This window comes from Barbus barbus, assembly GCF_936440315.1.
Source record: "Barbus barbus genome assembly, chromosome: 48".
Taxonomy (NCBI): Eukaryota; Metazoa; Chordata; class Actinopteri; order Cypriniformes; family Cyprinidae; genus Barbus; species Barbus barbus.
Window position 1 is genome coordinate 18,407,386 of NC_136726.1, and position 21,425 is coordinate 18,428,810.

General features: G+C 37.0%; 3 protein-coding genes across 5 annotated transcripts in view; 2 read left to right on the forward strand and 1 right to left on the reverse strand.

The window, feature by feature from the left end:
* The window catches only part of LOC306866747 (calcium/calmodulin-dependent protein kinase type 1D-like), a 23,113-nt gene extending 22,110 nt beyond the window's left edge, over window positions 1-1,003 (forward strand). For both annotated transcript variants that reach the window (XM_079412074.1, XM_079412073.1), the window contains exon 11: window positions 1-1,003. This exon is cut by the window's left edge. The gene's annotated coding sequence lies outside the window, so the exon portion shown is untranslated.
* The window catches only part of LOC306866748 (putative cartilage matrix-associated protein), an 8,149-nt gene extending 1,123 nt beyond the window's left edge, over window positions 1-7,026 (reverse strand). Inside the window, exons 1-5 of one of the 2 annotated variants that reach the window (XM_079412076.1) lie at window positions 6,860-6,992; window positions 6,664-6,720; window positions 6,493-6,588; window positions 4,995-5,093; window positions 1,457-1,583 (exon numbers count right to left, since the gene is read on the reverse strand). In XM_079412076.1, coding sequence (XP_079268202.1) covers window positions 1,486-1,583; window positions 4,995-5,093; window positions 6,493-6,588; window positions 6,664-6,720; window positions 6,860-6,917 — 408 coding nt within the window. In that variant the 5' untranslated portion in view covers window positions 6,918-6,992 and the 3' untranslated portion in view covers window positions 1,457-1,485. Of the gene's footprint in view, window positions 1-65; window positions 1,584-4,994; window positions 5,094-6,492; window positions 6,589-6,663; window positions 6,721-6,859 lie in introns of those variants that run through there. The other variant, XM_079412075.1, reaches the window with a different exon arrangement.
* Window positions 7,027-10,588: 3,562 nt separating this feature from the next.
* On the forward strand, window positions 10,589-21,251 carry LOC306866855 (histidine ammonia-lyase-like). Its single transcript, XM_079412250.1, has 20 exons — window positions 10,589-10,893; window positions 11,063-11,123; window positions 11,615-11,642; window positions 11,727-11,801; window positions 11,908-11,980; window positions 12,439-12,505; window positions 12,598-12,635; window positions 13,123-13,248; window positions 13,457-13,596; window positions 13,729-13,776; window positions 14,186-14,333; window positions 15,883-15,978; window positions 16,066-16,124; window positions 17,796-17,876; window positions 18,113-18,178; window positions 18,260-18,425; window positions 18,566-18,700; window positions 19,541-19,649; window positions 19,772-19,841; window positions 20,473-21,251. Exons 1-20 carry the CDS (start codon window positions 10,644-10,646, stop codon window positions 20,602-20,604), a joined length of 1,968 nt encoding a protein of 655 aa, XP_079268376.1. The 5' UTR covers window positions 10,589-10,643; the 3' UTR covers window positions 20,605-21,251.
* Window positions 21,252-21,425: the final 174 nt, after the last annotated feature.

The following is a 21,425-nucleotide window of genomic DNA, read 5'->3' on the forward strand; positions in this document are numbered from 1 at the left end:
GTAGATTACGAACCTTGCGATGAAGAACACCTGCTTTGAGTCTTACTAGAAGACAAAAAGGTGTAGATAAAGAGTTTTGCTGCTTTATTTCAACCTGCTGCTGTTTTGAAGAAGCAAACGATAAAGGATGGGAGATCGATGTAGTAAATACAGGCTTTAAACCAATAGCCAAGTTTATTGTCATCCAATACGTATAAACTTTAAATTCGGTCCTGGATGCATCTGGCATTTATTATTGAGAGAATGAAGGATGTGAATATTGTATAAACAAACACAAATGCTCAGCAATTTGTTAATATCAGTGAAAGAATCTGGAGTGATTTGTGTGTCAAATGTTTCTGAAAATATAAAATGATGGGGAAAAGCACTATTTTGTGTATGTTTTGGATTTATTTTGTAAGCTTTGCTTTTTTAAAATGACTTTTGGTCACACTTTACATTGCAGTGATTGTTGCATTGTAATATTTTGTGTAAATTCAGGTATTGCTGTTGACGCTTAAATTACTATGAATAGTACATTACAGTGTCTATATTACATATATTTAATAATAATGTAAACTGTCATTATTCTTTTAATTGTGGCTAATGATGAGATTGATAAACGCTTGACCAATAATGTGTTTCTTTTATCACAGATCTATATGAAAAGTACCAGCTTCAGTGACCGACATTTGTATTTGCCGATCTTGTGTTTCAGTGAAGTGAAAACGACTAAAATTTCACACAAACATGGCAGTTTTCCAGTTTAACTGAAGCTGTTTTGATATGATGTGTCCGCTGATATACGAACGTGAGAGATTCAAACCGTTTCAAACAGTAAATCTTGCATGTCATCCTGGTCTTCATACCGGCCCTCTGAATTTAGCAGCTGGGTGCTGGTTCTTTTAGTCAGGTCACAGAAATGGTGTAAGCAGTGATTTCTCTTCCGTAGATTTGTTCTGTGGTGAGTGTTTTTGGTGCGTGTATGATTTCAAATTTTCATTAAAGACAAAGATAACACCAGATTTATTGTTCACTTGTTGTGATTCAAACTAAAAGAGCTGTTACAAAGATTTACAACATGATGTTTGTATTAAATGTGACAATTTACATTACCCCAGCACAAAATTAATAAAAATCGGGTTATTTTAAAATTAAGTTAGAATTAATAATGATTAAGTTGTGCAATACTTGTCATTATAGTGTGTGACGAAATAATGTACAATACATTTTAAACTAGCCTTAAAAATAACAATTGGCGAGTTATTAGTCATACAGTAAGGGCCTAATAAAAGCCTACATATGAATAAATGTACATCTTTTTAAAGAACTATGATACATGGATTACAAATGTTCTGCATGCATGAATACACATATAAGGCTACGTTCGTTTGCGCTATTGTGTGCATGTTTACTGCAGACATTGTGCCAAAACTCCTTCACAGAATCTACTGTAAAGTACTGTAAAGCTCTCTACCCGTTCTCTTGTAGTTATTATCCTCTGTTTTACACCGTGTGTCGGTTGTACTCATAAGATGGGTCGAGGCCATCGTAGTGAAACTCTCTCCACTGCTCTGTCTTCTCTCTGGTGCGCTCGTCTTGCTCTGGAGGAGAGTAAAAATGCAGGAATTTTAGCTTTAACTGTGTATTCAGATGATTATAAATAGGCCTTCACAGTACCAGATATAATATTTAAGTAACTGTCTAAATATTTGATGCTATACTGCACTAACATGACCATGCGCATGATTGGCAAGTATAGCTTCTGTAGGCTACAGACATGAAATATAGCTTAATTACATGCTATTAGTTTTGTATTGTCACAAATGATAAATGCTAAATTCTATATATTTATATATCAGTCAATTTCTCTCACATACATTAGCAATGGCATTTATTGTATTACACAGGCCTAGTTTATTTTTTTTTCTCTCAGTAGGGCCTAGTTTGAAAAGTATATGCAAGATATTAAACAATATTACAGTGAATAATGACAGATTTTTTTAAATTCAACTAACAATTATTTGTATATTTAAAAAATAAAATAATGCAATTATGAAATACGGCATGGAATGTTGCAATTAACAAATAAACAATAAAATGTAAATAAAGTAAATAAGGTGTGAAATAAATGTATTTATTAAATACATGAAATACCACCTGAAATGAAATATGCCTTAAATAATAAAAAAACCTTATGAAATACAAAATTAAAATCATGCAGACAATATGAAACAAATCATTCTATCACTAAATATTAAAATATATAATGAAATATTTCAGTTATTATATTCAGTTTTTTATATATATATATATTAGTGCTGTCAAATGATTAATCACGATTAATCGCATCAAAATAAAAGTGTTTACATAATGTGTGTACTGTGTATATTTATTATGTATACTGTATATAAAGACACACACATACAGCCTATTGTCACACTATTCCAGGGAACACGGAGCAAGGAGACGAGGAATTCACAAACGAGTCTTTTAATCATCAACTGGGAGCATGGGAGGCACAGGAAACACGAGGAATGACGTTCAAGATCCGACACACTAACTGAAAGGACTGGGGCTTATAAACACTGGGTAATAGGGGAAGACGATGAGACACACCTGGAGCAAATTAAAACAATCAGACTGGGGAGAAACTGGGTCACAGGGAACACATGAGGAGCAAAAACACAACAAAACAGTCCAGGATCCTGACATATCGCCCCCCTCCCGGAAGGTGCATCCTCGCACTGTTGAAACATCCAAAGGGGAGGGGCGGGTGGGAACTAGGGAGGCGGCTCAGGAGGAGGATGGACACCCGGGAGGGGGCCGGCAGACAGAGACCAGGGAGGCGACGGAGGAGGGAGGAGCCAGGGAAGAGACAGGAGGGACCCGGAGGCGCTCAGCTGGACCCAGGCCACAGCCGTGAAGATGGCCCATGGTGGAACCGACAGAGGGAAGAGCCATGGAGGAGCGATGGCCACCGACTCCAGGGGGCCGACCAATGGCGGCGGAGCAGGTGGTGGAGGAGCCCGAGGCGGAGATGGCGAGCCAACGAGCCAGGGGTATGCCGAGGATCCGGGGGGCCAGGGTGGAGCCGAGGGCTCTGGCGACCGAGGCGGAGGCAGAGACCTGGAGATGCGCAGCGGAGCTGGAGCAACTGAGGAACCAGGTGGAGCTGAAGGGAGGAAGTAGCCCAACGGAGCCGGTGGGACCGAGCGACGAGGTGCAGCCAGAGGAGAGGAGTCCTGAGGCGATGGCGGGTCGACGCCCGACCAAGGTGGAGCCAGAGGGACGAGGGAGCCCGGTGGAGCTGGTGGATCGAGGGGTGACGGTGGAGGCAAGGGAGCTAGGAGCCGAGGTGGAGCCACTGGGTCTACGGGCTGAGGCGGAGTCCGGGCCTCAGAGGCTGGAGGCGGAGGTGAGGGATACTCCAGCCCCGGCGATGCTGGAGGATGGCAGACCCACGGGGCTCGCACCGTACAGATTGGGGGCTGAGGGCGAGCGGGGGGGGCTGCCAGACGACAGTGGTGGAGGAGGCAGGAGCGGGTGGGAGGGTGGTCATTTTCGAGGAGCAGGCACAGGAGGGCATTTTCGAGGAGCGGGCACTGGGGGGCACATTCGAGGAGCAGGCACTGGAGGATCGGACGCCCCCTCTCTGTCCAGCAGTCCCAGATCTATGCTCACCCTCAGCCGCGGTGCAGGGGGCGGAGCACCACTCCACGCTCACACCGTCCACGGCTTGCTCCCTCGTGATGGGCACTGACGCCGGCTCTCGCACCTGGTCTGACGGGCTGGGCTCAACGTCCGGGGCGATCATCTGCTCAGTCGCTCGGCTTAGCGCTGGCTCGCACATCGCGGCGGGAAATGGCTCTCCGTCATTGGTGGGCTCGGGCTGATGCTACGCACCATGGGGAGATGGTGGGCTGGGCTCTGGGTCTGGATTGGATCTGGGGAGATCAACCTCTTGGGAGACTGTGAGGGGCGATCCGTTTCGGAATTCGGGGCGTAGGAAGGGATCCATCAGGGAACACTACGGAAAAAAAAACACACTGAGGGAAAACGGAAAACAAAACGGAGGGTAGACGTAGAGGTAACTGTTTTGGTTGGATCTTCTGTCACACTATGCCAGTGAACAGAGCAAGGAACAAGGAGACGAGGAATTCACAAACGAGTCTTTTAATCATCAACTGGGAGCATGGGAGGCACAGGAAACACGAGGAATGACGTTCCAGATCCGACACACTAACTGAAAGGACTGGGGCTTATAAACACTGGGTAATAGGGGAAGACGATGAGACACAGCTGGAGCAAATTAAAACAATCAGACTGGGGAGAAACTGGGTCACAGGGAACACATGAGGAGCAAAAATACAACAAAACAGTCCAGGATCCTGACACATATATTTTGAAAACATTTATATGTATTTATATTCATATAAATGATATAACAAATATATTTAATATATAAACGTAACATATTTTTCTTAAATATATACATGCATGCCTATGTATTTATACATAATAAATATACACAGTACACACACACGTTATGTAAACAAACATATATATAAAATGTAAATATACATATAAGAGAGTACATAAACTGGCATGAATTGAATTTATTAATATTACATGAAACATGAAAAATATCCTGAACTAAATTTAATTAAAGATATAATTCAAATTAAATATAATATTTAATCAAATATTCTATTTTTGTTTGTTTGTTTACATACACCTAGAAGTTAACAGTCATTTTCAACCAGAGTCTCGAGGCCAGTGTTCTTATTTATTAGGGCCCAAGCCAGTAAGGCGCAAGGATTATTATTTTTTTTTTCATTTTATTTTTTTTTGGCTTAATTAGATTTGGTAAACCTGTTTTGTAAAACCCTACAAGGTTCAGCTAAGGTCATGCGTAATCCTGTTTGCTTGAGTGACTTGTGTTGAATGATCTCAGAACGCTACTAATGCTGCCTGATCCAATAGATTGCCAGGTGAGTGATTTGAGTTCTCACCGTCATGCTCTTCTTCAGCGTAACTCTCAAACTCATTCCTCTGTTCCTCGTGATACTCCCTCCTTCTCTCATCTGCGGCCAGCCTCTGTCTCTGTTCAGCTAATAACACAAGAAAAAGTGAGAGGAAGAAAAAGGGAGGGAAATAAAAACAGAAATATGCTCAAACAACACGAAAGGTATGAAATCTTTCACAAATGATTCAGAACAAATTTTAGCATAGTTTTTTATTGTATCATAGTTTTTATTATACCTTTAACTAAATGCAGTTTATCCTCACTTCATGATATAAATTATGAAATATAATTTCTTTTCAGTTTCACTGTGCTAAATAGTATTCATAAAGAAAGGCTGTTTGTTATTAAATCACTGTTTATATTACATAATAGGATCACCTGATTTGGTGTGACAGCAGCAGTGAATTATAAAACAGCAAAGCTGCATACTAATTAATTTTATTTAATTTTAAGCTATCTATGATTCCACTTGGGATGTTCTACACAAAAGAAAGTCCTCTTGTCCTAATCTTCACCTCACAATTTGAATACATAGTCATGAATTCTCCCAGGGGAGTCAAACATAATTTCTGGTGAGCCCATAACCATAAACTAACAATCTCAGTCCAGGTCGAAGCCGCGGCAGCAGAGCCCCTCCTCCAGCACTGGCAGGAGCTGAAGACTGAAGGCTGGTTTCTCCAGCCTGCCCTGTGGTTCCTGCTATGTGCTGCGGTTCACCGTCCTTACATTCCTCAGCTGGCTCAAAACACAGCACCTGTGTGGCCAGTGCTAGCCGCTACTAAAAAGGCTCTTTATTACCGTTTTACACTAGCATTACACTAGCAAGCCTGACCAAAAAGTCAAAAGTCCTAGAAGCCACAAAAGTGATGTGATTGATGAAAATTAATTTTGCAAGACTTCAAATTGTGAGTTTTTTTTTTTTTTTTTTAGTTTGTGGTCAGTAAGATTTTTGTAATGTTTTTAAAAGAAGTCTCTTTTCCTCGCTAACGCTGCATTTATTTGATCAATAATATTTTGAATGTTTTGTTGTTGAATATATTTTAAATTTTACTCATTTATTCATATATTTTAATTAATTTCTGTGATGCAAAGCTGAATTTTTATCTGTTTTATGGCTTTATATTTTTGTGGAAACATAAATTTTCTGGATTTTATTTTTTATTTTTGATGAAGAGAAGTTAAAAAACTGCATTTATTTGATTTCATTTTTGTTACATCGTAAATGTATTTACTGTCACTTTTGGTCTGTTGAATGCATCCTTGCTGAATAAAATAAGTGATTTCTTTCAAAATCTGACGGTAAACATTTGAATGCTAGTGTTCCTATATATACATTTTTATTTTGTATTATTATTAATATAAAATCCCCAGTTGTACTCAGTTATTCTGTCTAAATCAAACATTCTGGATTGTCCATTGTAGTTAACAATTGCTAAAGGGGTTACACTTGAATTGAGTTTTTACACAAGCACAAATAGCCTCACCGTTTATTTCATCTTGAGTTTTCACAGCCCTCTTGCTTCGCCGTTTGAAAAAGCTGGAGGCATCTGCTTCTGGCATGAAGACCTTCCTCAGTGCACCTTCAGTTAAGAAGAACATTGAGGGGGAAGAACTCTTGAGAAATATCTACAGCAACATTGTGAATTTTTGGTCACCTTGAGGATTGACTGCCTTCTTATCTGACACAGCGGCACTTTCGGCTCCATAGAACACTGTAACAGAGGAAACACGGTTGAGGTAAGCCCAAAAGATTTGCCACCCTTTCCAGGGACTATTAGACCTGTGGTTCCCCACATTGGTAAATCAACACTTCCCTTGGTCAGTACAGTTAACCATGGTCCAGTTACTCACAGGTGATGACGGACAAAACAACGAGACAGGTGAGAAGAAGAGGTCGAGTCCGGGACATTTTTAGATTTAGCTGAGCAAGAGCAAAGAAAAAGCGGCTGATGTTTTCAGGGACGTCCTGCCTGAGATTGGGCTTGTGGTCGCGAGAGCAGTGAATGGAATTTGACCAGGAGGGTGAAGGAGGGGTGGAGTCTTGGGAATGTGTTGATTTTGGGGTGGGGGTGGCACCGGAAAGGAAAGGTGGCAGGGATCGAGCTCTGTGGGATCTCGCTTGAAACGGTCATATGACATGGGAAGGGTGCAGTGAGTTTTTTTTATGACGTTTTACTGCCATTACTGCATTGGGAATTTATTAGTAACACTGTATTTTACAGGGTAACACTTTATAATAAGGTTCCATTTGTTAACATAGTTAAATTAGAACAATTAAAAATACTTGTAACGCATTTATTTAGCTCAGTTCATGTTAACTACAATATTTACTAATACATTGTTAAAATCCAAAGTTTTTGTTATTATTAATGGACTTAATCTAACATGAACTAACAATAAAAAGTTAACTTATTTAATTAACGTTAACCGGGATTAATAAAAACGGTAACAAATGTATTGCTCATTGTTAATGTAAACTAATGATATTTTATATATAATTCAAATATATATTTTTAAACACTCACAATAATAATAACAAACACAAAAGATTTTGGTGGGGCACTTAAAAAGCTGTAAAAAAATTAAACTTTACACAGAAAAGGTTAGTATGTAGTTATTACATTAAAATCATGTTAACATTATTTGCATAATGTTGTTAGAGAAGCAGACTCAGACAGATGGTTAGAATACAACAGGTGAGTTTTATTGCAGTCGGTGGAGTCAGCGGTTGAGTAACAAGTTCAATGAACAGGTATAGTAGTACGATGAGGGTGATAATGACATATCCTTTGCTTTCACAGGAACTCGTGGATAGGGGAGACGGAGCACACACCTCACAATCCTGGACAGGGGAGACACACTCGTGGAGATCCTTGGAGACACAGACGATGGAGTAGAGCTGTGAAGAACACACTGGAGATGAGACAGCGGGGTAAGTAGGAGATCAATGTTTTAGGTATTACTTTGTCATTGCAAGTTGTAAAATTGACTACAACTTATATAACAGGTACATTGGCTCCATTTTAATTTTTTTACATTTTAAAATTTTTGTGATAATTAACATCATGCCACAAATGAATACTTATATTCCAAAAACGTAACTTATATTCCACACTAAATAAAATCTGTTGTTTGGATGCATTTTATAAGTACATCATATATTTAATGTTCTCAAACTAAACTCTTATCTTATTTTGATTTCTGATACCAAAGTCTTCATTGTGCCCAACAACCTTTTTACACTTTACATGTCTCTTTTACATCCAACCTCAAAAAATAATATTCCCCCTCATGAAAATATGAACTTTTTAGCTAAATATTTCGAGACATGTTTCTGGCCTCAGAGGAAATATGTAGAGTGCTTTGCCCCTGAGGGGTGTGATCCAACACAAGGGGCTCCTCTCATGCCTCAGGCTGGAGCAAACGTCTGTGGTTCTGTGTTTACTTATGGTTTTTCTTTTCTTTTTTTTAAGCTGGAGTCTGGCCAATGGCAGGATGCAGTGAATGATGAAATTGTAAAGGCCTCTTTCCGGAGAAACTGAGATGTGAGAATATGTAAAGGAAAGGCTTAGAAAGAGATACACAGTGTGTGTATGTGGTTGACTGGATGACAGAGAGAAGAGTTTTGAAGACGCTGCCAGATGCCTGCTTAAAATATTCCTCACTGTAACCGTAAACATGCCAAAACTGCTGCCTTTTTCTGTCCCTCAGAGTCAAGGCTGTGTCACTTGGCGATCTTAGAAGTTGTTGAAGCATTATAGACTTTATAAGCATTATAGAATCTTTGTTGTCAAGGTATCTTGGTCACTGAATTAATTAAAAATGCAAATAACATTTGTTTAGGACTAATTGTGCCAACAACCACAGTCATTCACTGTCTGTCCTGGAGAGAGCGCCAACTGTCTAGATTTACCTGCTTCTTTGTTAGAAGCTGCTATATCAAAACAGCATAAATAACAATAATGCAATTTTATAAACAACTAATTAAAAAATTATGCAAGATGCATAATTTGAACGTTTAATCAAATATGAGGACATTTCTGCGAGACAGGGTAATTTTAGTATCATTACTGTTATAGTTTATTAATATTTTGAATTAGTTCTTATTTTTAAATTGAGTGAGGTTTGGTAATTTTGCCAATTTTTTGTCATTTGTAAAAAAATAAAAAAACATAATTTAGCTTCTCATGTACATCTTGTTTTAAGCATGTTTAAATATTTTTTAATCTTAAAAAAAATGGAAAAATGCTGATTAAATGTTTTTGTATTGTAGTTGCACCACAAGCTGAAACATTTTAATGCATCTCAATGGTCACGAAGGTGCAGCTACAATTTGACTGTTATTAATGAATAATCTTTGCTGCTGAAAAGCTACATAAATTCAAAAATAGCAATGTTACTAAGAAATTTATACTGAAGTGACTTATAGGACAGGCTACATTTGAGACGGGTTGATATTCGGTTATACTTTAATTTGATCTACCAAACACTGCAAATTAATAACTTTGCTTAGACATCTTATTTGGATTTAATTTATGACAAAAAGTAGATAAGATTGCTTTTCTTCCTACAAAAGAGTTGAGCTGCAGGACTGTTGTGAATGTGTTATGTCATCAGCACTGCTGTCAGTGTCTTTGCAGAGCTCCCTACTCATAAAACTGTTGTAGATGGGCGTGGAAGCATTTTTGGCCTCTTGTGCAATCATGTCAACTTTTGGAAAAGTTTGTTTTACTCAGCTTCAGGCATCCTTGCATGCATATGATCTGGAAATGTCCTGGACATATTGCGCAATTTGTAGTATTTACACAAATACAACTACCAGGATACCATACAAGACGGTGCACATCTTCTCAAACACGTATTCAAAAAAGGAAGCTGTTTTATTTGAGGAAAAATTGTTAGAAATGTACATTTTAACATGAATTAGCATTATGTTTTTTCTCTGTGTGAGACATTTAACTTGCACATTTAAGCAGCTGTAACATCCCACAGTAACACTGATCTATCTATCTATCTATCTATCTATCTATCTATCTATCTATCTATCTATCTATCTATCTATCTATCTATCTATCTATCTATCTATCTATCTATCTATCTATCTATCTATCTATCTATCTATCTATCTATCTATCTATCTATCTATCTCGTTCTATCGTTCTTATATTTTGTCAAACTTTTGACAGTAAATAACTATATGTTGAGTATATTTTTCAAATCTATGTATTGAGAAGGGGCCAGAAGTCGTATTTATTTATTTTTAGATTCAACTGTCCTTAAACTAATTTTTTTTGCCAATAATACAAATCATGTTAAATTTGGGGGGGCTTTTTGTGGCAGTGTATGTGTATTCTGCTGCTGCTGATGCCAAAATGTTGCATCCTGCAAACTTAAACTGAATCACTCAGTCTGACAGTTTGTTGACTGAAAGATTTTAGTCTTTGACAAGCGTATTGTAACACAGAACCTTTGGTGCAGAGATAACGTATTCAAACAGCACCATGTACTCTGTTCTGTGGTAAAGGAGGGGTCCACAGAACAGCCTTTGATTGGTTCATTGCGCCTTGTGAGAAGTGATTTGCATTGCTGATCACTCTCCTCAGGTATCAGCCTGTGTTTGTTCAGTCCAACGTGAATGATGCTTCGTTTCACGGTCCATGTTCGGGACGAGTGGCTAACCATTCCATGCAAAGATGCCACCTATACCATTAAATGGTTGGGTTTTGAAGCTCTCAAGCGCTACATCAAGAACAAACCCGACAATGGAGGCATCCAGCACATCAAAGATGTGCAATTTGGCGTCAGAAGATGTCAGGGATTGGGCTTGCTGGACAATGACGATACCATAGAAGATGTGCTTGAGGATAATGACTTTGTTGAAATTGGTAATGTTACAAATATGGTTTACATGTTCAGTGTTTATTGAGAGATTGATCAATCATTTAGTTCTTGGCTGGCTTTGGACAGATTGTTCTTTGGAGACTGTTTACAACAAATACTAAATCCTGCTTTGCAAGATGAGTCAATAACATGTTATTTTACTGTTATCTTCAGCTTTTGAAGGGGACACCATGTCACAAGATTTCATTCCAAGTCAGCCTGGGACGTCACATCTGTATCTTTATATTGACAATCATCGTGTTTTAATTGAATAAATAAATTAAAAAGCAATTTAAAGTAGTTGCAATTAATCAAATACATCAGCTTCTGCTGAGAACATCCCACAATTAAGATCATTTAAAGGCATTATATTAAATATAGACCTGGAAAGTGATACTTAACATACTTAATATTTTAATTGTAAATGATGATAATTAATTGCAGTTTATAGCTTTTTTTTATTATTAATTGCACTAAAAGGATGCATTGATTTGACCTTTCTTTTTTATTTTATGACTGATTTCTATCCTTTACTTATTATCACGTATATAACATTTCACCCAGTCTCACATTTGGAATCATTAGTTTATTTTTTGACAAAATACAGACATGCAAGTAAATGATTGTTATATCTTTTGGAAAGTCTCTCAGAAGCTTTTAGCTATTCTGTCCATGTGTCAACTTTAACAACTCTGAAAATATCCTTAATGTGAATGTTAAAAACAGAACAAGAGCATACAGAGAACCAGAGCAAGTAAGTATGAAATATCACTACTAAACACGCAGCATTTTTACTCTCATCAGTGCTACAGTATTAATGACAGCTGTCTGTTTTTAGTACATTTCTCTAGATGGGAACAGCCTGACCTCAACTGATCTAGTGAATTTAGGGAAAGGCTTGTATAAGATTAAGGTAAGTGGAATTATGGTGGACTTCAACATAAGTTTTGTGAAGATTTTACACTTAGGAAATGCATTTACATTTTGGAAATGCATCACCACTGTGATCTGACCCTCAGCTGACCCCAGAAGCTGAGCAAAAGGTTGTGCAATCAAGAGAGCTTCTGGACACCATTGTGAAAGAAAACAAAGGTGAGCATGACATCCACTTACATAAAGGAAATATGTGTGGTTTCTATTGTTAGTAATAAAAAAATAAAAGGTTCTAAAAGAAGGTTTTCACAGCAATGTCATAGAAGAACCATATTGGATTGCTCAAAGGACCTTTCAGTGAATAGAACCAGTTTTCTTAGTATAAAGAACAATTTAATAACCTAAAGATCCTTTTGTGCAATGGAAAGGTTCCATAGATGTCAAAGCTTCATGGAACAATAGATGTCAACAAAGAACCTTTATTTTAAAGATTACATCTTTTTGGCTTGCTCTTTTGAATACTTTGGCAAAACTCTTTCTTCTGAAAATGTAAAAATGTAGTGCAAAACAGCACATTTGCTATTAATATTATGAATATTTAAATAATCTGCATAAATATTAAATTATGTAGGATTTCATAAATATTACCCATCAATATTTTCTTTTTCCTTTTCTAGTTGTGTATGGCATCACTACAGGGTTTGGTAAATTTGCTCAGACTGTCATCCCAGTCAGCAAGCTCAAGTATATATAGTTTTTCAATTTATCAAATATATTTTACTCCTGAAATGTTTTGCATTTCAATTAACAGCATCTCACATATTTCTCTCTTTCAGGGAGCTCCAAGAAAATCTTCTGCGCTCACACTCCTCAGGTGTGACATATTTTAGTCAAATGAAATATACACTACCAGTCAAAAGGTTGGAAAAATTAGGATTTTTAAAATGTTTTTGTTCTGTGTCTCTTTTGTTCTGTGTCTCTAGTAAAAACAGTATTATTATGAAATAACAGTATAAATGATTTCTGAACGATCATGTGACACCGAAGACTAGAATAATGGCTACTGAAAATTCAGCTTTGCATCACAGGAATAAAATACATTTTAAAACAAAACTATTATTTTAAATTGTAATATTATTTCACAATATTACTGTTTTTACTGTATTTTTGATCACATAAATGTAGCCTTGGTGAGCAGTTCCTTCAAAAGCATGAACAAAAATATTAATGAATCCAATCTTTGAACCGGTAGTGTATATGTGAACATATTTATTCATCATAGAACAATTCCTGCAATGAATTGACTGATATAATTTAACCAATATATATTTATTACTATATTTGATTATATGTCACTGTAGGTCTGGGAAGCCCTTTAAGTCCTGAAAGAACTCGAATGCTGCTTGCACTGAGGATCAATGTTTTGGCCAAAGGACATAGCGGGGTTTCACCGGAGACACTGCACAGCATGATACAAGCCTTCAATGGTACATTAATGCACCCCGCATTATTTTAACTGAAGAGAGTATTGTTGGGGATTTTGGATTCTTTGGCAAAGCAAATAACACATGGTGTGCCATTTCAAAGAACACTTTCATGTTAGTTGCTGTGTCTTAGAAATAACATTAGCAAAGGGTTTCTTTGAATTTCTTCCTCAAGAGTTTTACCCAAGCTGATATTTTACTCTCTTCTCAGCCTCCTGTTTATCGTACGTCCCGGAGAAGGGTACGGTAGGCGCGAGTGGAGATCTTGCCCCTCTTTCTCACCTCGCCCTCGGTCTGATGGGAGAAGGCAAGATGTGGTCGCCCAAGAGCGGCTGGGCGGACGCCAAATACGTGAGCTCATTTTCATTGAATGCTTTGGTTGCACATCTTTGTCCTAAGGATAATGAAAGCAACGCATAAACACATTTCTCCTCATTTAGCCTTTAAAGTCACGTTTGCGTTTGACCTTTGTATTCCCTGCAGGTTTTGGAAGCACATGGTCTGAAGCCCATATCTCTGAAGCCAAAGGAGGTACGGTTAATCCACCCCCCCCCCCCCCCCCCCCATTGTGCAGTCAACATGTTTATCTCTGTTGACTTAGAAAAAAACATTTTGGGTCAGAAACGTGTGTCCTTGACCTGCCTGCTCCATTTTAACAGTGAAGCCCCTCTTAGAACCCACTGTAACCTTTAAAACAAGTAATTTTTGTATAGCAAAGTTACAAACTAGACAATATAGAGAAGAACGATTTTATAAACTATGTATGTGCGCTAAAACGTGGGTGCTCAGCAGTTCTTCAGACTGTTCTGGTTTTTAGGTGGTGATAGATCGAGAGTGAATAGATTAATAAATACATAGATTGATTGACAGATCAGTGGTTCAGAAGTATTGTTCTGTGATTAAAGATAAAAGTGTTGGTTATGTTTATCTCTGTCCACAGGGGCTGGCTCTGATCAATGGGACTCAGATGATCACTTCATTGGGAGCAGAGGCCGTGGAGAGAGCCGAGGCCATCGCCCGGCAGGCTGACATCATTGCTGCCCTGACCCTGGAAGTCCTCAAAGGGACGACCAAAGCCTTTGATAGTGGTGAGCTTGTGTAAACATGTGATTGATGTGCTGGATCTGAGCAGATGTATTTAGACACTGTTCTCAGTTACACAAACTGTAAACACTACAGTGAACTTTCAAAAAAAAGACGGAGCAAATTTTGTGCCAATATTCATCAGACAAATCCAAGAAAAACTTGACTTTCAAACAATCGCAAAGTGATTTTTAAATACAAAACTCTATTTGAGAGAAAATGCAGAGGTATGGACAAATATATGTTCCTTTTTATGAGGAAACTTGGCTTGATTTTCTCACAAAAGCATGTTGGCAGATTTTCTCACAAATGCGTGCAGGCTGATTTTCTCACAAATGTGTGCAGGCTGATTTTCTCACAAATGTGTGTTGGCAGATTTTCTCACAAATGCGTGCAGGCTGATTTTCTCACAAATGCGTGTTGGCAGATTTTCTCACAAATGCATGCAGGCTGATTTTCTCACAAATGCGTGTTGGCAGATTTTCTCACAAATGCATGCAGGCTGATTTTCTCACAAATGCGTGCAGGCTGATTTTCTCACAAATGCGTGCAGGCTGATTTTCTCACAAATGTGTGTTGGCAGATTTTCTCACAAATGCATGTTGGCAGATTTTCTCACAAATGCGTGCAGGCAGATTTTCTCACAAATGCGTGCAGGCTGATTTTCTCACAAATGCGTGTTGGCATTTGTTATACCCCTGCATTGTTTTGAATGTTGAACAGTTGTATCAATATATATGTATATTCTATATCCCGCGATCCAACAGAGGATAAGAGGTACGGAGAATGGATCAGATTTTATAGGGAAAGACTGCCTAGTTAAATGTTTAGCCATGTCACTCTTGATTTTTGAACTAATCAATCATGCTAACAACTTTACAGCACTTGTTGTGAATTTCACTGACACTGTAGTAGGGTCGCTTTGTGAAAACATCTAAATGGTTAATTATAGATATAGTAAGACAGAAACTCACCTGTTCCCCACTCATATTGGTCTTAAAGGTAAAGAGGTGTTTCGAGTCTCGGGAGACTAGCGTAAATTGTCCGACAGAGCCATCTGCTGTTTTTGGAAAAGAAAGTTGCTCAATTGCACGTGTGAGAAAATCAGCCTGCACGCATTTGTGAGAAAATCTGCCAACATGCATTTGTGAGAAAATCAAGCCAAGTTTCCTCATAAAAAGGCAAATGAGTCTCACAGTTGTAACACACAATACATATATTTGTCCATACCTCTGCATTTTCTCTCAAATAGAGTTTTGTATTTGCAAATCACTTTGCGTTTGTTTGAAAGTCGAGTTTTTCTTTGCAAAGCAGATTGTGTTTATTTGCAAAACACTGGATTTGTTTGATGAATATTGGCACAAATTTCGCTCCATACAAACATGGCTTGGGAGACTAAACAGATTTGTGTAACACTGCTTCACATATAAAGTCACAGTTCCTGTCACAAATGCAAAACTGCACCAATTTTTTGAGCACATGCTTTGGTTATACAATGGTGGAGTAATGGGAAGTACACAATTTTGATGAAAAAAATCAAAACAATTCTTACAGATATTCATGAACTGCGACCTCATCCGGGACAGAAGGAAGTGGCCCTGCGCTTCCGATCCCTGTTAGACTCTGATCACCACCCGTCTGAAATTGCAGGTGAATCCTGCAGTGTTCGTTTGCTCCAATAAGTTAATTTTTAACTATTTGGTGGTAACCGCTCTTGCATTTTTTCAATAATTGCAGAGAGCCATCGGTTTTGCGACAGGGTTCAAGATGCTTACACCATGCGCTGCTGTCCACAGGTAACATAAGGGCCCATTCTGGGTCGTCCTAAATAAATTGCATGTTTTGTTGATGCCAGTGTTATTGTCATTTAGTAAATGTCATTAACTAAAACTATAAAACCATTTTTGTTCATTGAAATAAAACTTGAATAAAACTAAATATAGATATTAGATGAACTATAGATAACTAGATGGAAATTAGAAATGTTGCGTTGGCAACTAAGTGAAATAGCATTATGTTGAAGCTCTAAAATTACAACCTGGACATAAATAAATACTAAAACTGAGGTAAAAATTTAACCCTAAATAGTAATATTTAAAAAAGCTGATAAAATTACAAAACATTCAATTGGAAATATAAAATAAAAATTTAAATAAATGTTTGACGAATATGCAAACTATTAATAGTCTAATTTAGTTTGCTTTAAATTTGTGAATTAATTGGAAATTAATAAAAACTAAAACTACAATAATAATAAACCTAGTAATATTTTTAAAATATAACTAAAACTAATAAAAATGATAAAAGCAAATAACAAAATTGACCCATAAGAACCCGGACCAATTTCTCCTTATAGGAAAATTATGGGGCATATAAAACAAATGAAATGGACCACTTATAACATGTTTCTGCAGTTGTTTTTGAAATGCAACCCCTCCTTGTGAAAGATCTGTAATGTTACAATGTTACATATATTATTTCTCAATTGAAAAAAATACATTTTATAATTTTTTTGCTAAATAATAGTTTTTTTCTGTTTATTTGCTTTTCCACAACATACATTAAAATGATTAATTTTCTGGGAAGATAAAACAAAAACCTTTTTCAGAAGTAATACAGTTTTTGTCTTATATTTGCTTTGCCACAACATATTTCAAAACTACATAGCTGTGACCATTAAGCTTTACAACAACTCTTTTGTAACATATCAAAATTCCACCTTTTCAGGTATATGGTTTAACCAGAATTATTTTATTTTTTTCCACAACTAAAAAATGTGCGAACTGAATAAAAATAAATAACAACCTCACACTGGAGGTCAACATGTTAAACGTGCACGTAGATTTGTTAAAATATGCTTTGAAATGAGCAGCAGAAAATATATAACACTAAAATAACTGAATCAGCTAAATTAATTGAGCAGCTTATTACCATTTTTCTTAAAGCAATAGTTCACCCAAAAATGAAAATTTGATGTTTATCTGCTTACCGCAAGGGCATCCAAGATGTAAGTGACTTTGTTTCTTCAGTAGAACACAAATTAAGTGTTTTAACTCAAAACAGTTGCAGTCTGTCAGTCATATAATTGCAGTCAATGGGACTCACGGCTTTGAGAGAAAAAAAAAACATACACAGACAAAACCTAATTAAACCCTGTGGCTACTGATGATATCCGTGTGGCGGATCAGAGGTAAAAAAATAAAATAAATAAATATTGTTCAGTTTCTTGCACAGATCGATCGTTTCATGTCTTTAGACCTCAATGTATCGCCACGAGCTGAAAGTGAGGGATAATGCTTTAAAAAGACCTTTCCAGATAATCACCAGTGTTTGTGACACCTGCATCACCGTGGGTTCTTAAACAAAAATGAAAATGAAAATGAAAACAGAAAATCTAAAAATACCGTAAAAGCTGGATGACACCCATGTGAACTATATTTTAATGGATTTTGCCTTAAATTTTACAGGTCCATGGAATCGTCAATGACACAATTGAGTTTGTCAAGAAAATCATTAATACAGAAATCAACAGTGCCACAGATAATCCTGTATCCTTTTTATCTGAATTTACAATATCGTAACATTGAACTTGTGTTGCAGTACCAATGGTGTCTGTTGGTCATGTGACCTCAAATCGCCAAAACTCATTCAAAATTGAATGACTTTTTAATTATTCGTCCTGAGAATCAGTTTGGTGTCAAGGTTTGGCTGATTAGCTGGTCAGTGCCATAACTTCACCAGCCTCTTCTTTAGTTCAGTACTTTTGGCCTTGACTATAAGTTAGATGGTGTTTGCAGAAAGAGGTGAGACCATATCCGGCGGAAACTTCCATGGAGAATATCCAGCAAAGGTATTTCATCTCAACACAATAGGGTTTATTTAGCAAAGAGTTTGGGTGATGTCTCTGCTGAATTGTTCCTTCCATTCTTAGGCTCTTGATTATTTGGCGATCGGCGTGCACGAGTTGGCCTCCATCAGTGAGAGACGCATTGAGCGTCTCTGCAATCCCTCTCTCAGTGAGTTGCCTGCGTTCCTGGTCAATGAAGGAGGCCTGAACTCAGGATTCATGATTGCACACTGCACTGCTGCTGCTCTTGGTTAGCATCACAAAGTTCCATAAAGAATAGCTTTCCTTAATCAAATACTAGAAAGTTTAATTTGGACTACTGTACTGAAGTCATGTTGACCATTAACACAGTCATGTTATCCATTAAAACAGATGCATTTCTTTCTGCAGTTTCAGAGAACAAAGTGCTTTGCCACCCCTCCTCTATTGACTCATTGTCCACTAGTGCAGCCACAGAGGACCACGTGTCTATGGGAGGCTGGGCCGCACGAAAAGCCCTCAGAGTGGTCGAGCACGTCGAGCAAGGTCCAAAACCTTATATTAACCTCTCATATACCTACTGACACCATCCACTGTTCAATTTAGCTAAAATTGCTACTGTAATTGGAGCACCAAGGCACAAGAGCACAAATTGTAATAGTACTTAATATTTTCCAACAGAATTTCAAGTCATAACTAGTTTTTTATAGCGACTTGATGTCAAACTGCATAATTTCATTCATATGTTTTCATGCTTTCTACCTACGCCCACTGTATGGTTGAGTTTAGGAGTGGATCTGCTTGCTTGCTTATTTAAAAAAAATTAAATTGTACATTTTGTACGATTCTTTTCTTCTAAAAATCATGCATTTTGTTTGTAACGGTACTTCATATTTTCCAACAGTCTCATGGCAAATTCGTAACTAGTTAATGTTTTAGTGAATTGGTGGCTAATTAGTATGAATTTGTATGATCTCATTCATGTCTTTTGGATGTTCTGTTTATGTCCAAGTGTCGGTTAATGTTTTTCTTATATTTTGGAAAATTAAAAATTTCCGTACAAAACATGCAGGTTTTTTTTGTCTTGTTTTTTAAATTACATTGTACGAAAAGTATGATTTTTAGAAAAATATTCACATTGTATGAAAACCATTTTTTTTTAAGCATGAAGGTCTTCTAAACATAAGCCTCACTGGGGTTTAAGCAGATCATATGAAAATTTACAAATGTATAAAATAGGTACGTTTTGTTCAAGGAGATGGGGGTTGAGATTTTGTGATTTTTGTATTTTTTGATTTATTAACCACTCATCTGCAAATACAGATCGGAATATATCATTTTGTCAAATAGCAAACCTGAATATATCTGTTTTATATCTCCTTACAGTGCTAGCTATCGAGTTGTTAGCTGCCTGTCAGGGTATTGAGTTTCTGCGCCCCCTACGTACAACGACCCCATTGGAGAAAGTGTATGATCTTGTGCGAGCCACAGTAAGGTAGGTCAAATGATGATACATTAACCCCAAAACCTCCAGTACTATGAACTTTCAGATTAATAATTGGAAAAGCTTCTTTCAGTGTCTCTTCCTACTTATTTTTATCTCTCTCTTTTCCCCAGGCCCTGGATTAAAGACAGATTCATGGCTCCAGACATTGAAGCTGTACATCGGCTTCTTGTAGACCAAAAGGTAAGCTTTACTGTTTCTTAGTATTTGCAACACTATTATCTATCTATCTATCTATCTATCTATCTATCTATCTATCTATCTATCTATCTATCTAATTTTTAAATTAAAAAAATTTTCCAAGTAATTTTGTAATATAAATGTTTTAAAACATGATTTTTAAAAACCATACGTTACTTATTTACATTATAGTGTGCGTTATAGTTTCTGCAAGTTTAAATCATGTGCTCCTTCAATTGTTACATACTATAATTGGATACAATACTGTTTAAATGTTCATTGTCACATGATCTCTCAGAAATCATTCTTATATGCTGATTTGGTGCTCAAGAAACATTTTTTAGCAATTTTGAAAACAGTTGCTACTTAATATTTTTATCAGGATTCTTTTATTTAGAAAGGACAACAAAAAGAAAAAAAATAGTGCATCCTGATTAAAAGCATACATTTCATAAAATAAAAATCATACAGAACTTTTGAACACGTGTATATATATACATGTTATATATAAATATACACCTATTATCAATAACATGCATGCAAAAATGGACCCATCTTTTTTATTCAAGACAATTGATAAGATAATTTACACAAACATTCTCACGCCATATTGTTTCTTGCCTGTTGCATTCAGGTGTGGAACATTGCTGGGCCATACATTGAGAAATACTGTATGGAATACATCCCAGAGTCCCGCCCCTCTTCCCCAACAGCTTTTGCTCTGGACCCGCCCCCATCACCACGGAAACGGGTCAGGCTGGAATGACAGAGGATGGCATCCTGCTGATACTGTCCTATAATCTCACATTCAATACATTAGGATGAATTTATATAGAGCATGTAAAATGTGTGCATATTTCAGCATAGTTCTTACTCTTTAATGTTTTTTTCCTTGAATGAAGTTCATTATACAATGTGAAATATTCCACTTCTGCTGTAAGACTCGAGCATATTTTGCCATTTGTTGGTCCTTATGCGGGTTCTCAGTTTCTGAGTGAAGTGTTAGTGAATAAATGTCTTGTGATATCAGTTTTGTTTTTCTTTCCCAATTTTTGAGAAGCTAGCACACATTGCCTGCAGAATAGAGACTGTTTTCATTGTGTTATTGCATCAGTCTGGTCTTAAAGGAAGTGTCTTTGAACTCATGCCACAGAGGGATTTTGACAGATGGAAGCATGTTATTTTTTGTTCCTTCATCTGCCACTATGTGAAATATGTTTGACTTTCCCTTTTTTGTCAATTCCCACATTTTACTCAACATATCAGTTTTAGTTTACCTTAGTGTTAAATCTATTGGTTCATATTTGGGATGAAATGTCAAATCAGAATCAAAATTCCATTTACTCATATATTTCTTTGTTGTGTAGTGTTTTAAGATGAGTTTTCTGTGAATAAAATTTTCAATTTAACAGACTATGACTTCAGATGACTTTGAATATATATAGTAGTGCATAAATGTCACATGGACTCCTATAGTGCTTTTTCGTCCAGATTAGTAGTTTTTTTATAATGGTAGACAGAATGAAACACATTATTAGTGTTTAGCAGTGCATGTATGGGTCATACTTAGGACTGCTCAGCAGGCGC